Below are 19,077 nucleotides of genomic sequence, written 5' to 3' on the forward strand. Positions count from 1 at the left end.
GTCTCCGGCTCCTGCACGTTTGTGTGTGTGTGTGTGTGTGTGTGTGTGTGTGTGTGTGTTTTGGGCTGCTGCTCCTCCGCCGACCGGACGACACTGCGATCTCGGATGTCACGCGACGCACGCCGGATCCTCCAAGACAGCAGAAGACTCGCTCGCCCACGTGACTACTGCCTCAAGGTTAACCTGTTACCATGGAGACAAGCCCGCCAATGAGAATTCAGCAGACGGTTGCGATGTTGACTGCAAGCTTTTTGTTTTAAGGGGTGACCTATTTTTTTTTTTTTCTTCCACCACCGCCACCACCACCCCCCAACCACAGCTACTCAGACCCACGACATGGGCACGTGCACACATTCACACAGATGAAAAAACATGGGGAGGCTACTCACACACACACACACACACACACACACACACACACACACACACACGTTCACATACACACTCCCATGTGAAATGAGGTTGTAAGGTTGCACACAAAGGAAACGAGCAGCATGGGATATAATGAAATAAATGAGTCTTTTTTTTCTTCTTTTTTTAAATCATTGCCTTAATTTTGACCCTTGGATTTAGATTAAAGATATTTCCTTTCACAGATCTAAAGGCAGCTTTTGAGATCAGAAGAAAACCTTTGAATCTAAAAAAAAAAACAACCCTTCTGTTGATCCTGCAAAGTGAACTCTGGGTGATATTTAGCTTTTTTTTAGAGACGGTTGTCTTCAGCGTATCAGCGGACTGGGCTGTCTTTCAAATTTAATAACTGACACTATGAGATAAAACATCTTTTTTTTTTAAAGTGCCACTTTATTACAAAAGTATAAACTTGACTGACATTTCATGAATAGTAATCTTGATATAAAACATTACAATCTTTTGCACTTTAGCACTTAATTACACGCTTTTTGAGTACAAGACCCTGTAGTCTGAATAGCAAACACACAACGTTAGCTGCCACATTTAACTCAGCCGGGCTTTCCAAGAACACACCGCAGCTTCATGGCTTCAAAAAACAACAAACAGAAAACACTGAAATCTTTTACATTGCAGCCGTGTTTTGTCTTCTTTTTTTTTTCTTCTTCTTCGCAGTCTGTGTCACAAGTTAAGTCATTCCAAAACACAATTAAACATAATAGAAAAAGATAGAATTCTTGACACTGATGATATATTTATTATTCTTTCTCTTTTGTAATGTACATACACATTGCATCAACATACAGTATTTATCACATTGTTTGCTGGGGATATTTGGTCAAATGAAATCGTCCTTTGTCCAGGAATCTGGGTGTAAATCTTTGCGTGTATTTATCCTCTGCTGCGTAGCCGTTTGCTTCACATTTTTGTAATTTTTGCAATATTCTTTTTTTTTTAAACACTGATAACAAAGAGAGTGGTCATCGATGGAGTGACGATGGGGGACGTGACGTTTTTGCTAATACACATCAGTTCTACTGTAGCTTTCCCCCCCAAACTGCAATGTGGTGAAACCCAAGCAGATTCATGTGACCGCGAGGCCGGTGCGATATGTCGATGAACGAGTGAGGACTGACTGAGCGGAGGGAGGGAGGTGTGTGAGCGGGTGGTGCAGTGAACTGTCTCCACCTTTAGGACTCGGGGCAGTTCTCTTTAGTCTTGTTTCTGTACCGAGAGAACATGAACTCTCCTCCTCACTGAGCCCAAAAAATACATCCTCGATCCAACTGGCTTTGTGCTCTACAGAGAAATAAAGCAACACTTAAAAAAATAAATAAACAACCAACGTCAATAAAAAAAAAAAAAACATTCATATAGAGGTACCACATGACAGTGCTTGATTTTTAGTTTTTAAGTTTTGATTTTTTTTTTTTTTTTTTTTGGTGACTTTTTGTTTTTTTAGCATGCAACTTGTAGCAGGCAAAGTGCAGAAACAGGATCAACAAAGTAAAACACTTCATTTACAGATGGCAGTGGAGACGGTGTTCAGTCCGCGTAGGATGAAACCAAAACGTGACGCGAGTGAAATATCTGTTTTTTTAAACGTTGATGATGATGATGATGGTCTAAAATTAGTCGAAGCTTTTAAGAGGAATGCAAAAATGTGTGCAATTTCTTTTGTTATAATACTCTCATTGTTTCTCTTGGTCCCTGAGCTTTCAAGCATTTTGATTAGTAATTCATTCCTTTATATCATTTAAATTCTATCCTGAATCACATCTTGACCAACGACACAGGGAAGGCCTGTTCATGGTAAGTGCTACCAAAATACTTCACACGACGCAGTGCCTTTTACCCATACGAGTCCTGCTCGGACTTTTATTACCCGCTAGAATTGAGGAAGAATTTAGGCTTTTTTTTTTACTTCATTGTGCTTTGCACATATGTATCAATAAAATAGAAGTGCTACTATCGCCTACAGATTGCTCTGCAATGGTCTTGTGCTCATTTTTTTCTTCATATTCACTACCTTTGGATTCCTTTTAAGGTTGATATATCGGACTTTTGTGTTCAGCCCAGGTCATAACAGATTAACATTATTGCCCCGAGGCCTGATGAGCCTGTGAGAGGCATGACGTCATGACTTGAATGTAAACAGTATGTGTGGGTGAGCGTGACGGTGGGGCTCAGCCGCCACTTTCTCGTGGCGTTAGCTCAGCTCCTTGTGTGTGGAAAAGGTGAGAGGTCACACGGTGCAGCCGCCGCCGCCTCAGAGCCCCGTCACGTACATCTCCATGCCGTCGTTGAAAGTGAAGATGGTGGTGGTGCTGGAGGTGGCGGAGCCCTGCTTCAGGTCGCCGATGCTCTCGTACAGGTTCTCCCCCGGCAGCAGCATGGCTTTGGCGGGCAGGTGCTGTAACTTGGGGGTCTGCTGCGTGGGCGGCGGCGGAGGGGGCTGCTGCTGCTGCAAGGGCTGCTGGGCCTTCTTCCTCCTCGGCCGCAGGGTGGCGCACGTGTTGGGGGGCCTCTCTCGCTTCCAGGCGCCCTCCATGTTCTCGTAGGCCAGGTCGCACTCCTCGGTCCCGATGGACTCGTAGCAGTGGTCGTCCAGGGGCCCCCCGACGGCTTTGCCCTCCTGGAGGGCCCACGTCTGGGGTTTGACCACGACACTAAAACCCCCGTCCCGGTCCCGGTCCCTGTCGCCGCGACCCAAGGTCCGGAAGCCCGGATTGGCTGGCGGAGACCCGGGCACAGCCCGCTTCTTCTTACCTGGTTTACACACCTTGGAGTACATCTCAGCCACCTGCAGGCAAACAAAACCTCACTGAGATTGTGAAAAGAAAACACTTGTTCGACATATCGAGCAGAGCGCGTATTCACTTTAGCATCTTTATGCTAATCTAAGATGATTCATATTTAACGAACAGACATGTTCTTCTGGATCTTACCAGCAAAGGGAATAACAAACATTCAATTATTCCTTTAAGCATTTTTAAAATATTCTGTTGGCTGCAACTGTAAAAGAATAAATAAATAACTTGTTTCTCAAACTGTGACTCTTACGGGCACATCTCAGTTTGCTTGTTTTGTTTGCATTTTCTCTTCTGGAAATATGTAATTATAGAAAATAGCATCAATAGAGACAAGTGATAAATGGTAATAACAAACAAACAAACAAGGGCTTATAGATCATCATTTTTCGGCTACTATCTTTGAATTGTGGTTAATCTGTTATATACTTAAGATAACTGAATATTTCTTCGAGGCTTCTTGAAATACTCATAAAATGTACATTTGTGAAACAACCTCTTGGGTTTTTAAAAGATCCAGAGGAATATATCTCTCTCAAAAACGCATGAATATCTCAAATCCACTGATAATATTATATAGTGGCACAAACTGGGGCTCGGAGTGATATAATTGAGTGAAGTGTTAAGCAGATACAGAATAAGTAAGCTTTAAAACAACGTGTAGAAACGTTCGTATTGAAGCTGACTCATAGTACATTTAACGTTGTGATCTGGGAGCTTCAACACCGAAAATGTAGCAAATAAAGTGGATTCATTCGTCCTCGCTCACCACAGCAGCAGACGGTTGTATATTCTCCACTGTGTGAGCACCCAAAGGTCCCAGGGCTTTATTTTGGTGCATGAGCATCTCCTCTTCCTCTGGAGGCTTCCAGATGTACTGCTCCCCGTTGCCCATAAACATCACTTCCTGAAAACAGAACCACAAATTACATTCGGGGCAAAAAGCGAGTCACACGCTCCACATGTCTCCTACGAGTATTTGTGAGAATAAATTTAAAAAAAAAGAAAGAAAAATTGCATTTTTAAACAGACCTAATGGGGGATTCATAAAAAGACACATTAACCACTTTATCCATGCAGAAGTGAGCGTTACAAATCTATCGGATGCATACAGTATATTGAACGGGTTTTCCCTGGAAGGTGGCGCTTGTACCGAGAGGAAACCACGTGCTCATATTCTGGATGACTCCATTTCAACATGTTGCATCATCCGCAAGAAACGCCGTGGCCAACAAACCCCCGCGAGCACACAACACGCGCAAAAGCCTGTGAACATGTGCGTGTCGCTGAACTCGGGTCACAGCAGATTGCGCTGACCTCGCTGACCTCACGCAGAGCGGCAAACGGTCTCCCGCTGTCACCTGGAGGAGAGCCCCGGAGCCTGGCATCCACCGCCAGAGCAGAAATACCCGACGATCCCCGAGAAGTAGTTGACAAAATACACACAGCTCACTGCCCGCTGCCGAGACTTTCCCAAGGAAGCACCACGGCAGCAGCGCTAACGTATCACAACGCCGCGCACGATGACGCCGAGTGCAGCGGAAACTGCAGCGTTGGCACGGTAACAACCGTGGAGCTCCTGTGCTGCAGCGTCGTGAGGGAGCTGGGAAGCATCTCCCCCTCCTCCTCTCCACGAAGGTGACAAAAAGACACATGCACATTGTGTAAAAGTCGGACACAGTAGACAAATACCGGGAGGATGTTTGGGATGTTGTGTTTTTTTGGGGGGGCTGGTTGTTGGTTAAATTTGAACTCAGCATATTGTTTCATCTGGGTCCAGTAGTACTCATTTGTAATTGTACGGTTGTAAGGTTATGTTGTTCATATATTACTTATAATGTATTGTTCCCTGTGTAATGCTGGAGGTGTTTATGTGTCAGCTGGGCCAGCAGACGGCTGCTGCATCTGTGGGAGTGCTTTTGTTGTTGTTGTTGTTGTTTGTCTATCAGCCTGCTGCATGTTGGGGAGAGTTTTTGGAAATGTACTGTAACATTGTTGTCAAACTGCTCTGTGGGGAACCGAATAGCTTCGCTGATGCCGCTCGTGTCTCCGTCTCTCCATCCGGCGTCACACCTCATTCAATCAATGCATTTCCACACTGACCCTCGTGGCAAACGCCAGATACTTCAGCCTCGACCCAAGCGTTTGACTGACTAAATGACAAACCTTCGACACTGATCACGTCGGAGTCAGAGCACAGGGCATCGCCGGCTAAATCTGCACTGTGTACGATCGCCTCTGCTCTCCTCCGGGCCGACCCTGGAGAACCACGAGCGGCTCTGCTGAGCTGTGAACTCCATCTTGCCCTTTAAGTTCATCACCCCTTCACTTTCCTCATTCAATAAAAACTGACTCCGCGTGACACTGTCCGGCCCGATCACGACGAAACGTGTAGTGGTTTATCTTGGCGGGATCCTGGACCGTGTACGATGTGTCTCAAACAACGACTTTGAGGCGACGGCCTGCACACGCCGCTGCCTGTTTGTGTTTTACGATGCACACACGTCTAAACGGGTATTCAGCCACGTGTGGGTTGTTTCTCTTAATCGCACAATACAGAGCGCAACTTTTTTACCTTTTTTTTAAGTGGCATCAAATATCATGTCACTGACAATATGTGAGGAAGGTTCACAGCATGAAATATCATGTTTCACATGTGTAATTCAGGCAGTTAATCTATTCAGTTTTATGTGAATTTCAATGTTCCTCTTCATATAAATATCCATACTTCCTTATACGTGTATTTATTTATGTGATCTTGTTATGTATTTCACACACACACACACACACACACCAAAAAAACAACGTGTTTATACTTTAACAATCTTAATATAAGGTTCACTTACTAGCTTTTCCACTTTCAACTGCATCTCATGGTCTTCATCAGCGTATGGAGTTTGCCCAGTTGTCATGGAGATGAGATGCAGCTGAAAGCGCTGGAGAAAAGCTTTGAGTAAGTGCACCTTGATCGTACTGTCAAACTATTGCACAACATGAAATGCATGAACTTTAACCCTCGTGCGGTGTTCATTTTGTTGTTACTCAGCAGGTGTTGTGGGTCTGTTGGACCCGCTGTATTTTTGGGGTTTTCAAATTCAACACAATCAAACAATTTGACGTTGAAATACTCAACAGATCTTTTTTCATCCCAATTAGAAGCAATATAAACAGCAGATATGGTTAATAATTTAATTCAGGTACACAATTTCCACACTTTTATTAGCCGAACACCTTGTGTGTAATATAAATGTGTAAGGGGGGGTCACGGCGTGTGGTCGATGAACATTTTGTCTGATATATGTTCCTCGCAGAAAACGAGCCAATAAGTCTGAGTTTGAAAAAAAAATAACGAATCATATTCTTTTTGTTTTGATGAAAAATGAAAACGGGTCCCACAGACCCGGACACCAAACGAGGGTTAAAGCTCAAGAACTGTTTTATATGTTTGTATCAGATTAAAAAAAGAAGAAGGAAGAAACAAAAGCGTCCTCCACCAACCTTTGGGAACGCCGGGACATTGAACGCGTCCACGTTCCTACGGGGCAGCTTGGTGCTGTGCGGGTGTGGCGGAGGAGGGGCGGGGTGCGACGGCGGGGCGTGTCGCGGCGGCGGCGCCGGCGGGTCCCCCATGTCCGTCCCGCTGTCCCTCTTCTGCGGAGCCTTCTCGGCCTTCCTCAGCTTCCTGACGCACGCGTACTCGGCCGTCTCCGGAGGGTGAGGCGGAGACATGACCTCGGACTCGGATTCGGGCATCCCCCCCTCCACGTCGCCGTCCGGGTCCGGGGGCGCCGGGGTGTTGGCGGGAACGGCCGGAGGGGCCGGCGTGTCCGTCTGCCCGGCCCTGCCTACCATGGCGTACAGGGCATCGTCAGTACGTGTGGCGGAGGAGCCTCGGCCCACTTCTGAGTAAGTGTGCTCTCCGTCCTCTCCAGAAGGAATCTGGGGAAGCTGCCTGCCTTGAGAACGAAGGTCAGAGTTAGACCTGCAGAGCAGAAGGTCTGGACCTTTTTCTTTTTAGAGGCCTCCGAAAGGCACGTTCAGGCCGATGCCCGCCGTAAAGCAGAACTCACGTACGCTCACTCTCGTTGGACTGGACAAACATTTGTGAACGTGAATAAATCTCTCGCTAAAGAGACAAGCTAGAGGAGGCTGACAGTAAACTGGGGAGTAGCTGTTTGAGGAAGAGAAAAGAAACGTGTCCAAATTGACTTGATTCCACTGCAGTGGAAGCAGGACAAGCACAAAGCAGGACATATGCTTATGTTCCTTCAAACCCTCTCGGGCTGCTGTCACCGTGCCCACAAACACAGCTCCCTGTTGACTGTCAGCGATGGAGCTGCAGGACTCGTCTTGGCTCTCTGATTTCTGTCTTTTGAGAGAGAGAGATATGCATGTCTGTAAATCAAGATTGAACAGTCCGTTGGAAGGAAGAAAAAAAAAGGAGTTGGTATTGTGATGTGAATTCTGTTTTAGGGTAAATTGCAGAATTTGCGGGAATTTAGGGCCGGATCAGGTCAGAGCAGGCCGAGGAAAGTGTGCGGTTGCACGATGCGAATATTTATTTCTCTAGGGGTTTGTGATGTGTTTGTGGACGACCAAGATAAATCTGAATATGCCACCGTTACACATATTTGTAGTATTCATGTTCTGCTTTATGTGCTTATTGGTTTTCAGTTGATTCTGTGGGGTGAAAACCTTGTATGTCAACTGCAACTTTCATGCTTTTAAACAAACTGAAAAATATGCTTTCAGTGGTGGAATATAAGTACTCTTGCATATATATAATACTTATAATAATATAATACTTTCACTTCTGTATTAGTAATATTGTAGGTGTATGTTGCTTCACTTTGAATTCAGCTCTTTTACTTCTCGTGAAGTATTTTTACACTATGGTGTCGTACTTTTACTTCGTGCTAAGTCAAAGGGTTTGGGTACTTTTTCCACCACTGCATGCTGATGACCAAATGTGCTTTGTCATGCAGCTAAAACAAGAGCAGACTGTTTAATTATATTATGGAGATCCAAGGTTTTCACAAGACGACAGTTCAGAGCAAAGGTCAGGATTTATATGCGAAAGATGCACTCACTTTTCCCATTGCAGTTCATCTTGTTCATCTCAGTATCTGATTTACTGATGGACCGCAGCTTGGACTGCCTGAGTATACCCTGGCAACACACACACACACACACACACACACACACGCACACAGAGGTCCAGTTAAAAAGTAATTAAAGCTGAAGAGGTGTTCTCTGAATGATGGTGTTCCCTGGTGATTTGAGGTCCTTCAGCTTCCTCCGCTGCAGCACAAACAAAACATGGAGGAGCGTGTCGTGTGATACCTACCATGTCCATGAGACGGTGCTTTCCACCCTCACCGGGAACATTGTGTGTCTTCCCTTTCCTGTGGTAAACACAACCGCTCTGTCACACAGGTTGACACTCACTACAGTGATGTGCATGTGTGTGTGTGTGTGTGTGTGTGAGTGTGTGTGTGTAGAGTTTTAGTCACTGTCCATGTGTGTCTGAGTCATTGTATGTGCGTGTGTGTGTGTGTGTGTGTGTGTGTGTGTGTGTGTGTGTGTGTGTGTGTGTTTGAGAGAAAGACGTTACTGGAATATTTGCATGCCAGTTGTGGTTTATTTCCTTAAGAATTTCTATGTTAAGTTGTTGTCCATTTCTACATGTATGTGTTAGTTTCTTTGCAAATCCAGATTTTAGATACACAATATATATTAACTAATGTAATATTATAGGTTAACCTTTCCAATAGTACATCAGCCCTGCACAAGAGCTGCAGCAATAAAGGGATGTACACATGAATGCATCAATTAAATAGAATATTTTGACTGCAGGAGCTCGTATTTTAACACTGTAGTATTGTTACTTTTACTGAAGTAAAAGTATCTAACGAATTCTTTCACCACTCCATGCATGTGTACATGAGCACGTGTGTGTGTGTGTGTCCGTGTGTGCGTGCACAGTGCCTCACCTCTGGCAGCCCACGCACAGCACCACGATGAGGATCGTGACAACAAAGGCGGAGGCAGCAGCGATAACGCCCAGCAGCAGGACCTTGCCGTAGGGAGGAGCCGTGAAGTTCAGCCCGTCCTGCATGGAGGCCATGTGGGAGCGCTGACGCTCACTTGCTCTCACACACACTCACAACCTCACCACACATCCACGCAGGGAAGTGCCCACGGTCTCACTTTGGGATCTGCGGCGAGAAAAGGCACAGAGCGAACGCTTGATTGCAAAAGTCCTCCAAACCCTCACGTTACCTGAAGTATCGGTGAAGAAAGCAGCGGGACCAGAAGTGACAGAGGAAAGGAAAGCTTTTTGGGAAAGAGGGAGAGTTCCTGTCCGGCGTTGAAGCCGTGAAGTGAACACAGACATCACGCCTCAGGCGTGCGTTTCCGTTTTACCTTGTTTGAGGGATTACTGAGATTTTGTGTCACACTTACATAGATCTCCACCCCAATACCTGCTCACCAGCAACGATTTGCAGAAATCTGGGGCTGCAAAGCATTAAGGTGAACTAAAGTAGTCCAACAAATCCTACATTTAACACTTCAAATAAACCAGAAAATATACATGAACACTGAAGGGGCTGATCTGTTTGTCAGGCAGCTGCATGTCTAAATGCATGTTTCCTATTAAACAAGGACAAAATACATATTGAGAGGGGGCCGATGAGTCACATCGGAAGCTAAACATGCCAGCAGGCAGAGGAACCTGAAAACACTGAGGGAGACGAGCGTGAGAGCAGAGCGAGCAGACGGAAACATCTTGCTTGCTTCTCCTCGCTGCTTGCCAGACAATTTCACATTTGGCAGTGTGATATTTTTCAAATAAACAATGAAAAGCGCAGCGCCAATCGCCCCAAAAAAAAAGACATATCAACAAGCCTGTTGTAATCTCTGTCAAATCACGCCATCTGTCTGCTGCGACTGTGTGTTTATTTGTCACTTGTCCATCAGAAAACAACAAGACTGAGCGGCAGACTGCAGGAAACATACTGCCTGGTTTTGTCCAAAGTCTTGTTGTTGTTGGGATGATGATACTTCGCTGTCTGTCTATCTCCGTCCAAGTGTCTCTTGTGTGTTTATTCAGCTTATGACTACAGATTTTCCTCTAAACAAAGACGCCCCGTGATGGATCGTTTGCGTCGAAACTTTGTTCCTGGATCCTCCGTGCGAATGATCAAATCTGATGCTTTATTATTAAACGGCGTGTTTCAGTCATGGACCCCTTCTCCTTCCGGACAGATTTAATGTTCACAGTCAAAATCATTTGAACAATTTGTCTGTCGTCTGGTGAGCAAACCAGTCTCTTGTCTGACCTCAGCATTGTTGCTGGGTTTTTCTTCTCCTCCAGATCATTAGCTTGAGCGCTGCAGTAGAGATCTGTGAACGTTACCGAGGCCTAATAAGGATTCAAGCCACCCAAGCATGAATTGCTGGTTTGCTCTTCTCCGTTCCAGCCTCCTCTTTCTCTAAAATCCTATTCATGACCTTGTCATTTGGTTACATTTATTTTGGAAATTGGGCTTTTTCTGCTACCCAAACGGTGGACATCTACAATACACTATTAAAAAAAAAAAGTCACTGATTATTTCTTTTTTTTAAAAAAGATGCAAGTGTCTTGCCTTCAGTATGTTTTTGTGCACCATCTTTCCCAACAGTAAAATCTTTCCATCTGTCGCGTCGATGTATTCTGCACATCTCCCCAAGACTGGCTGCATGTGCTCAATGCCCAACAGATTTGCCGGCTCAATCTGGCACACGTCTGACCAAATGTTGCACTATTTTTCTGTGTTTTTTAATCCCCCTCCTCCCCAGAATGTGGCATGTATCCTTCTCTCACTACGAATCTCCAGCCACGACAGCGTCTCTGTGAAGATTTACTTCCAAAACAAAGCCCAAATGTTTTTTTGGGTGTCGTTATCTCAAGATCACAAGTTAATTATTTACTTATCTCGAGACGAGCAGCTTTGTTCCCTCAAATTCACGAGATAAGCAACCCGTTAGCACGAGAAACAAAAGGTTGTTTCTTCTTATTACTTTTTCCAATTATTTGATCAGAGATCAGGAGTGAAATGCCAGCGTTGTCTTATGTAATACGTATGTGTTGAGGCATTCATCTCACATTAAATCAGTCCTAAATCCTGTCCCAACAGTCTCGGGCTTGAAGACTGAAAACAGGTGCGACCAAATGAACAAAACACTCATTTTTTAGTTCCGCATACTCAATCTCAAGAAAAGAAAAACTCATTTTCTCATCATGAATTGTCTTGTGATCTCGAGATAGCGGCATTGAAAATGTTTTTCGCAAACACGGCCGCTCTCTGCTTCCGCAGCTTTAAAGCTAAATGCTAACATCAACGTTTTAAATCGATCTTAACCCGGCAGCAACCTCCAGATCTGAAAAGTGAAGTTGGAGGTGATTGAAACCTGCATTCTTTCTAATGGCCACCAGGAGGCCAGAAGTCTATGAGGAAAATGACTCTTCTCACTAGATTTATGACGCCAGTAAACATTGCAAACTGAGTTTATTGTCTCAATCACTACTTACAAGTCTTTTTCAAATGATGGTCGCAGTTAGAGTAAAATAGGAAATAAACCAGTTTGCTTTTGGTAGTGACTCCCTTGTGATTGACAGGAAGCTCCCGCTGTGTTTTCCATGCTTTTGTCTCTCTCTTAGTGTGTTTTCACTTCATTAAAGTGAATGGTAATCATTTTGGTCTCCTAAAACGTTTAATTCAACATTTAGTTTTTACATTAAAATGATACTGAATCAGTCAAATTGTTTGACCCTTTTTGTTTTATCCACATTGATTGAGTCCAGCAAGGTCTGCTGATTTAGGCCACACCCATTCCTCTTTGGAGAGGCATGTCGATGTGTGTCGAGACGCACACACTTTGCAGTTGTTGGGCCTCTTTTTCTCGTGCCTCTTTGTGTTTTTATGTGTCTCTTTGTAATTGCTTTGTTCTTTTCGTCATTTGGCATTTCTTTGTTGTCTTTTTATGTCTCTTAGCAGTCATTTATGGTTATTTTGAGTCTCTTTAAGCGAATCCCTCGTCTCTTTAAATGCATCCATGTTTCCCTCACTTCCGTCATGTCTTCTGCGTCTCTTCATGCATCCCAGGTGGGAGCGACACAAGGAAGACGTGGCATGCGCCCTTTGGGTGGTATTTTGTAGGTGAAGGCCAAAGGAGGTAATCCATCCATGGCCCTCCTCGTGGTTATGGATGAAGGGTTGGTTCGGGTTCATGGGGAAACAAACTGTATTTTGCCAAATTAATGCAAAATTTGGCACTATCAAGAAACAAATAATTGTTGAAAACATACTTTTTTCTCAAAGAAGACGTTATTCTCAGAGCGTATTTGTATGCTTTCCCAGAAACAAAACAAAGGGTATGCAGTTAGGTTCAATATAGACGATTCAGAGCATTTATATAGAGGCAAACAACTATTTGCAATATAAAGACATAGTGCACTAATGTCTTCCTCAGCAGAGAATTGAGTTGTTGTCTCTCTGCGGGTCATAACTCGAGCATTATAATTCTGTTTCTTCCGTACGTAATTTGGACCGTCATATTTTCAGCCACAGAAAAAAAGTATTCAAATATTCAGCTACTTCAGGACACGACTGGTATGACTTTTCATATTTCTGACTTTTCAAATTTTTTGAATTATTAAGCTTTTTGTGTTTTTTTCTTATGACTGGAACCGGATGGGGAAATCTTCAAATCATCTTCAACTTCAAACGTTTGCAGGTTCTTCATACGTTCAACTAGAGACACCATTCAACACTTCAAATGTTGACAAAACCTTCAGCTATCATTCTATAGTTTCCTATTTTTTTATATTTTGAACCGTGAGTGCCGTTAGCTGTGAGCCGCTAGCTCAGCCGTCGCCCTGTTGAGAGCCGTCGAGAGGCAATAAATATGCTCCCAATCTCGTATATTGCCCCTTTTAAACAGCTCACCAGAGGCTCTGTTAGCTGTAACGTCAGCGGCCTGCTGTCAGGATGCAACGATCTGCGCTGTCGCTCTTTCAGTGATGAAGTTTTGTCCATGTGGAAGTCTTCTTCCTCTTTTTTTTGTGTGTGTGTGTGAATGTTTCTTTTTCTTCTGTATTCTTTGACTGTAAACATCAGCTGAAAACGGACAGGACTTCATGAAGCTCCGCATGGTGGAAGTTTTGCCGACTTCGGGGGTAATTTGCATTTCTTTGAGGAGATCCAGCCACGAACCCGACCGTTCACAGCGTGAAATCCAATTTGCACCACTATTTCAAACACAGACGTCTTTGTGGTTATTTGCGCGCTGCTTGTAGTTTCCTTTGTAAGTTCAGAGTGCCCCGACCAGAAACAAATGCTTTGTTATCAGGATTCAAATTAACCTCATGCTATTAATATGATGTAAGTCATATTTTCCAACGCTGGATATCCAACATAATTGGGCCTACTTCTTTGAGCATGTCTTAAGAGAACGATTACAGCAGCGGACATGTTTTCCCAGCACGCCTGTGGAACTATTTTGGGGTTATTTTAAACAGCAGGCAGCATAAAGTGTCAAAGATTTCACAGACCAATTCATCCGCCGGTGCTTCACCTTCGACAGAACACTTCCTGAGTGAGTAAACTGAAATATGATCTTGGATTTAAGGAACGGCGTGCACCTCGGAGACAACGATCATTTAATTCGCAGTTGCAACAACGCCGGTGTAATTATATCTGTGCTGATTTGACGACAGAGCCGAGGAGAAGAGAGACGTAGAGAGAGAGCAATGAGAGAGGAGAAGGGGGAAGAAGGTGTAGGTGTGGAGGGAAAGAAAGAGAGAGAGAAAGAGAGAGGAGGGAAGGAACGCGTGGGAGTCCTGTGGCAGGTGTTTGAAGACGCTGAAAGCAGATGATGAGAGGAGGATGACATTTCCTAACAAGGTTCCCCCGGCCTCGCTTCCTCTTGCCTATCTCATTGAGTGTGTCCACACCTCCCCACCCATTCTTCTCTCTCTCTATCCCTCTATCCCTCTACACCCCCCCCCTCTGCCTCCGCCTGCGGAGTGACGCCTCAGCACTGCAGTGTAATCTCTGGCCCTCGAGCTGCCTCACATGAGCCAACCAATTGGACATAGCGCTCAGAGCAGGGGGGCAAAAAAAAAAAAAAAAAAAAAACGTCCCTCCCTCGGCTGATTTTTTTCCTGCTAAACAAAGCCCCCTCACCGACAGCCACATGCAGACCCCCACCCACCACCCTCCGGGCCTGTGGCGCTAAGTGCGCTCATTACGAACTCCCAGCGAGTACCTGCAGGTTCAGGGTCACCAGGTGTTGCCCCTGACGGTGTTTCACAGAGCAGGAGGGAGGGAGGCGCCGTAATGTGGCGAGCAAACCGGAGCATCATCGATCATTAATATCTGGTTTTCCTGAATCAAATGCATGTTATATAGTCTATTCAAACAAAGCAGAATTAAATAAATAAATGGATAAAAGTTGGTTATTTAGCATTGGGGACAATATATGCAACAACACATTGTTTTTGAAACCTCTGATAGGTTAAGTGGACCTTTAAGCGTATTATCTTGCAGATTTCTATGTATTCCTCATCTTTTCTCCATGGAAGAAACACACTGTTGGTGACAAGCTGTGTGGAAACATGACTCCCGTCCAGAAGGAGGCATTGTGTTGGGTATACGGGTGAATGCATGAAGGTTTAGGCCACAATGTGAACGACTCTAAAGCGCAAAGATTAGTCAGATTTATTTTTGATGATTGATTTAATGTTTCAGTCATTTTTCAAGTGAAGTTGCTGCGTGACTGCAGCTATCTCTCCCCACTTATCAATCTGTCGCTTATTTGTGTACTTAAATGATTATTTGTGTGTTTATAAAATGTCATATGAGACATCTTGTTATTGTTTTTTTTGTTTTTTTTTACAATCAACAGTCCAAACCCCAAATATATTCAGTTTGGACTGAAAACAGAGAAAAGCTGAAATTCATTCACTGGAGACGATGGAAAACCAGAAAATTGATAAATTGAACTATTAATCAATAATCAAAATAGCTGCCGATTCATTTCCTTTGGATCGACCAATGGACTTATGATTATATTTAGATCGGTCCTTCTCAAGTGAAAGTATTTGCTGCGTCTTTCATTATAATAAACATCTGTTTGTTTTGAAGACATCATTTTTGGTCTCAAGGAAACAAGATGGAGATGTTTCCCTGTTCTTTGGTGCCTTAAAGACTATTAAACACTAAGAATTGATTAATAATCAAACAAATGATAATTAGTTGTGGTCTGAATGAATGAACATATCACCTGTTGACTCGAATAATCTCAACAATAAAATCTATTCTAAGGAAACAGCCTGCATGGGTTACACATTTTAAAGAAAACAGATCATATGTTTTAGGTTAAAAAAAGAAAAGAAAGAAGAATGATACATAATCGTGTCCTTTTTCAAACAAAACACTCCTTCACACAATAAAAACAATGTTTGGCTCACAGCACCAAAGTGAAAATTCAGTTGCAATCCTAATAAAATGCTTTTTTTTAGCAACACATTTAGCCCTACGGTGTTACAATAAATTACTACAACAAACACCAACAGGCATTCACATTCTCTAGCAACATGCACTGCATTAATAACATGTGCGTTCATTATGAATAACACTACGGAGCTTCTGGTAAAGCTCAGCCAGCAGTGGCCTCTCTGTCGAATCTGCTCAGGTTTTGATAAACCACCTGGGAGTTCATGTGGAGCCAAACCTCACCCTCTGTGTGACACAAATAACAGCAGTGTGTGTGTGTGTGTGAGTGTGTGTGAGAGAGAGTGAGAGTGAGAGAGGGGGGGCTGCTATTGTGTGAGAATGTGAATTAGGTCAAATGTTTGCTTGCAACAACGATTAACCATGCCCCTGTGAGGAGCAAAGCTGAGGCTCTGTCTTTATCTGCGCACCGCTGCCTCTGATGCAAACACCGTCTGACGCGATGCACCGCACATTTAAAGAATACATTATTGTGATCACGTGATTCACATCCGCTCCAGGAGCTATGAATCAGATGCAGAAAGTTAATAAAAAAAAAGAGAAGGGAAATCATCCTCATTATGCCTTTTGCACACACAAAAATCCTCCGTGTGTGTGTGTGTGTGTGTGTGTGTCGGTCGCACGTATATGTGTGTGTGTGTGTGTGGCTCATGATGGCACCCACTCAGCGGGCATCAATCATTTGGGGTGACGGTTCGGCGGCTCGCCGCGCCTCTGGGCGCTGACACCTCAAACTGCAGCGATGCCGCTGACAACAGGTTACGAACCGTGCACGACTCAAACCGATGCCGGCTCTCAGACAGGAAGAAGAAGAAGAAAAATACATGCAAAGGGTGTGAAGTGTGTGATGGGGAGAAGAAGAAGAAGAAGAAGAAAAATGCCCGTGCAGGTGGAGGCTATATGGGCGGTCACAGAAACAGAAGAATGTATAAGGCTGATGCAGGCTGCTTTTTTTTATAGCATTGTTTCATTCAGCCTGCCAGATGTGTTCTCCTCTCTCCTCCTTTTCTTCCCCGCTAATCATCAAAGTGGCTTCATTTCCAGATCAAAGTGAGGATGGTAAAGGGTGTTGTGTCCCCGAGGTCAGCTTGCAACTTACACGACAAAGCCTGTTCCCCCACAACCCCCCAATTTATGAGTATGGGAGGGTGAGGAGGGGAAAGAGGGGAGGGCGGGAGAAGAAGAAGAAGAAGAAGAAGAAGAAGAAGAAGAAGAAGAAGAAGAAGAAGAAGAAGAAGGGACTGCAAATGTTAACGGAAGGTCTAACGTGAATTATCTTCATGCTTCACAGTCGGCAGGGACATCACACTTTGGGGGGGGAAACATGATTGGAGGCTTCCTGCGCCTTCCGCTCGTCAAATCACAACCAACTTCTCTGATGAATCCGTGAATTCGGGGCTTTAAAAAACCATTAAAAAAAAATGCAACGACAATGCAGTATAGGCTGAGGGGGTGCACACGTGTCTGTGTTAAATGCATGACCAGGGGAGGAAGAGCGCATGCAGGCAGGGCGGACACAAAGAGGAGAGGAAGGGGAGAAAAAAAACACAGTGGGTTAATTAAGGATGTTGTGGAGCAACTGCGTGTGCAGCGTATCGAGCTGAATCTATATAGGCACATATGAGTGCACCCCTCCTCCTCATCCCCTCCCATCTCCCTCCAGCCTGTCACATAGCCACGGGCACAGAGCATTGCGCTATAGCATCCCCCCTGTACTCACTCAGCTCGGAGATTTTGGGAGGCGCAGCATCAACCCTGGTCGCTTGCTTCAGTGTCTGCTTCCCCTCGGACCGTGCAGGCGCTCCCCGAGAGCATAATCAATCACAGGCGATACCTTGGCGTTGTCGGGCTTCAGAAAGCAGGAATGCAGCATATTGCATGTGACAATCCTTTGAGCGCCCCCCAAAAATGACCCGCTTGCTTTGTGCGCCCTGTCCACGCGCCTCTGCTCCCCCTCCCCACCACCTCCCCCCAGCCAGAAAAGGGGATGTGGCTGGGAAGTGTGTGACCTGCAGCTGTATGTCTCCAATATGATCCCCAGGTTTGTCTCCTCCGCGGTCCCTCAAGCCCCTTCCATCTGTACGCGCATCCCCTCGGCTCGGCTACTGTGCTTCCATGTGACAGGCGGCGCTGGAGACCCCACGATTTTGAATGTGCCTTTTTGGATTCTAGCGCCACCCCGCGGATGGATGCGGAAGTGCGGGCGTAGCCGTGTCCAATGAATGAGCTGAGTATAGGTTCAGGATGGAGGTTTCAGTCCCTGCTAAAGGTGCACGAGGCTCAGAGACATCTTGGTGTGTCTACAATTTGGATTAAGCAACTTCCTGTCACCGTCAGGTCCATCTTTTGCACAAGGAGTTTAGATTTACCTGTTGGAGTTATTCTTCTTCCATAATGTGTTTCCAGGGCTTGTTTTACTTTACTTTGAGTTGTGAAACACAGTTGATGAATGAGACGTTTTAAAATATGTAAACACTGACACTCTTTGGCTCAACACCTGAAGAGTAAGTCGAAGAAAGCAACACAACAACAGGTGAAATTGTTGGATGCAACCTCTTCAATTATATATGCAAATGCTTTGTATCAGAGCTTCATGTAAAAGAGCCACCGCCACTCATAACGTGTGTTATTAGACTTTATTCTAACAACATGACTGGCATGTTGTCTTCTCTACGAAATATTTACTCCCAAATTGTGTAAAAGATATACTAGTAAAGTAGTCATAACCAAACATAATTATCATTTCAGTGCCTTTGTTATAAGATGTCCTTATTATGTCAAAGTGTTGGAATAAAAGTTAAATATTTAACTGCAAAGTAGTAATGTGTGATACTTTGTTTTTGCCTTTAATCCTACCGGGATGTTTGCTGAAATGAATTGCCCCCCCCTCCCCCTCCAAAAAAAACAACCCACCAGCTGCCACTGCTCGTATTGTAGTAATTGTTATAACCTTGCCACTCTCACACACCTCTGGAGCGTCACACCTCCGCTGCTCTCTACCGCCGCGTACCGGCGGCAGCCCGCCGCTGCAGGAGAGCAGCCGCCTATCACGGTGCAGCGAGCGGTGTTGCTGTATGAGGGTCGATCCGTGCCACACTGCGCGAGCACCAGGAGACTCATGCAGGACAGGTCTGTTGAAGATATAAACTGTGCCACACATGACTTGTCTGTCAGGAGCAAACGAGGAAACATAATAAATAACCACGACCACCATCCTTCACTTTTCCTTCACCACAGATGTTTCTTTTCTGGCAATTATTGTTTAATTTAGAAAATGTCAGAAAGGAGAGGCGCGT

The 19,077-nt window shown here is 44.7% G+C and overlaps 1 protein-coding gene across 3 annotated transcripts; it reads right to left on the reverse strand.

Moving 5' to 3' along the window:
- Positions 1 to 587: 587 nt before the first annotated feature.
- Positions 588 to 17,890, reverse strand: si:dkey-70p6.1 (uncharacterized protein LOC570575 homolog). 3 transcript variants are annotated; one of them, XM_068597760.1, is made up of 8 exons: positions 17,502 to 17,890; positions 9,215 to 9,439; positions 8,569 to 8,626; positions 8,312 to 8,390; positions 6,720 to 7,066; positions 6,068 to 6,157; positions 3,991 to 4,128; positions 588 to 3,214 (listed from the first exon to the last, which is right to left on the reverse strand). In XM_068597760.1, exons 2-8 carry the CDS (start codon positions 9,346 to 9,348, stop codon positions 2,681 to 2,683), a joined length of 1,380 nt encoding a protein of 459 aa, XP_068453861.1. In that variant the 5' UTR covers positions 9,349 to 9,439; positions 17,502 to 17,890; the 3' UTR covers positions 588 to 2,680. The 3 variants fall into 3 exon arrangements, with proteins under 3 accessions (XP_068453861.1, XP_068453859.1, XP_068453860.1); XM_068597758.1 differs by having other exon boundaries at positions 6,720 to 7,177; XM_068597759.1 differs by lacking the exon at positions 6,068 to 6,157 and having other exon boundaries at positions 6,720 to 7,177.
- Between the last annotated feature and the right edge of the window lie 1,187 nt (positions 17,891 to 19,077).

The sequence above is a fragment of the Clinocottus analis genome, unplaced genomic scaffold (genome assembly GCF_023055335.1).
Source record: "Clinocottus analis isolate CAN_PGR_092001 unplaced genomic scaffold, fCliAna1.0.p SCAF_4, whole genome shotgun sequence".
Lineage (NCBI taxonomy): Eukaryota > Metazoa > Chordata > Actinopteri > Perciformes > Cottidae > Clinocottus > Clinocottus analis.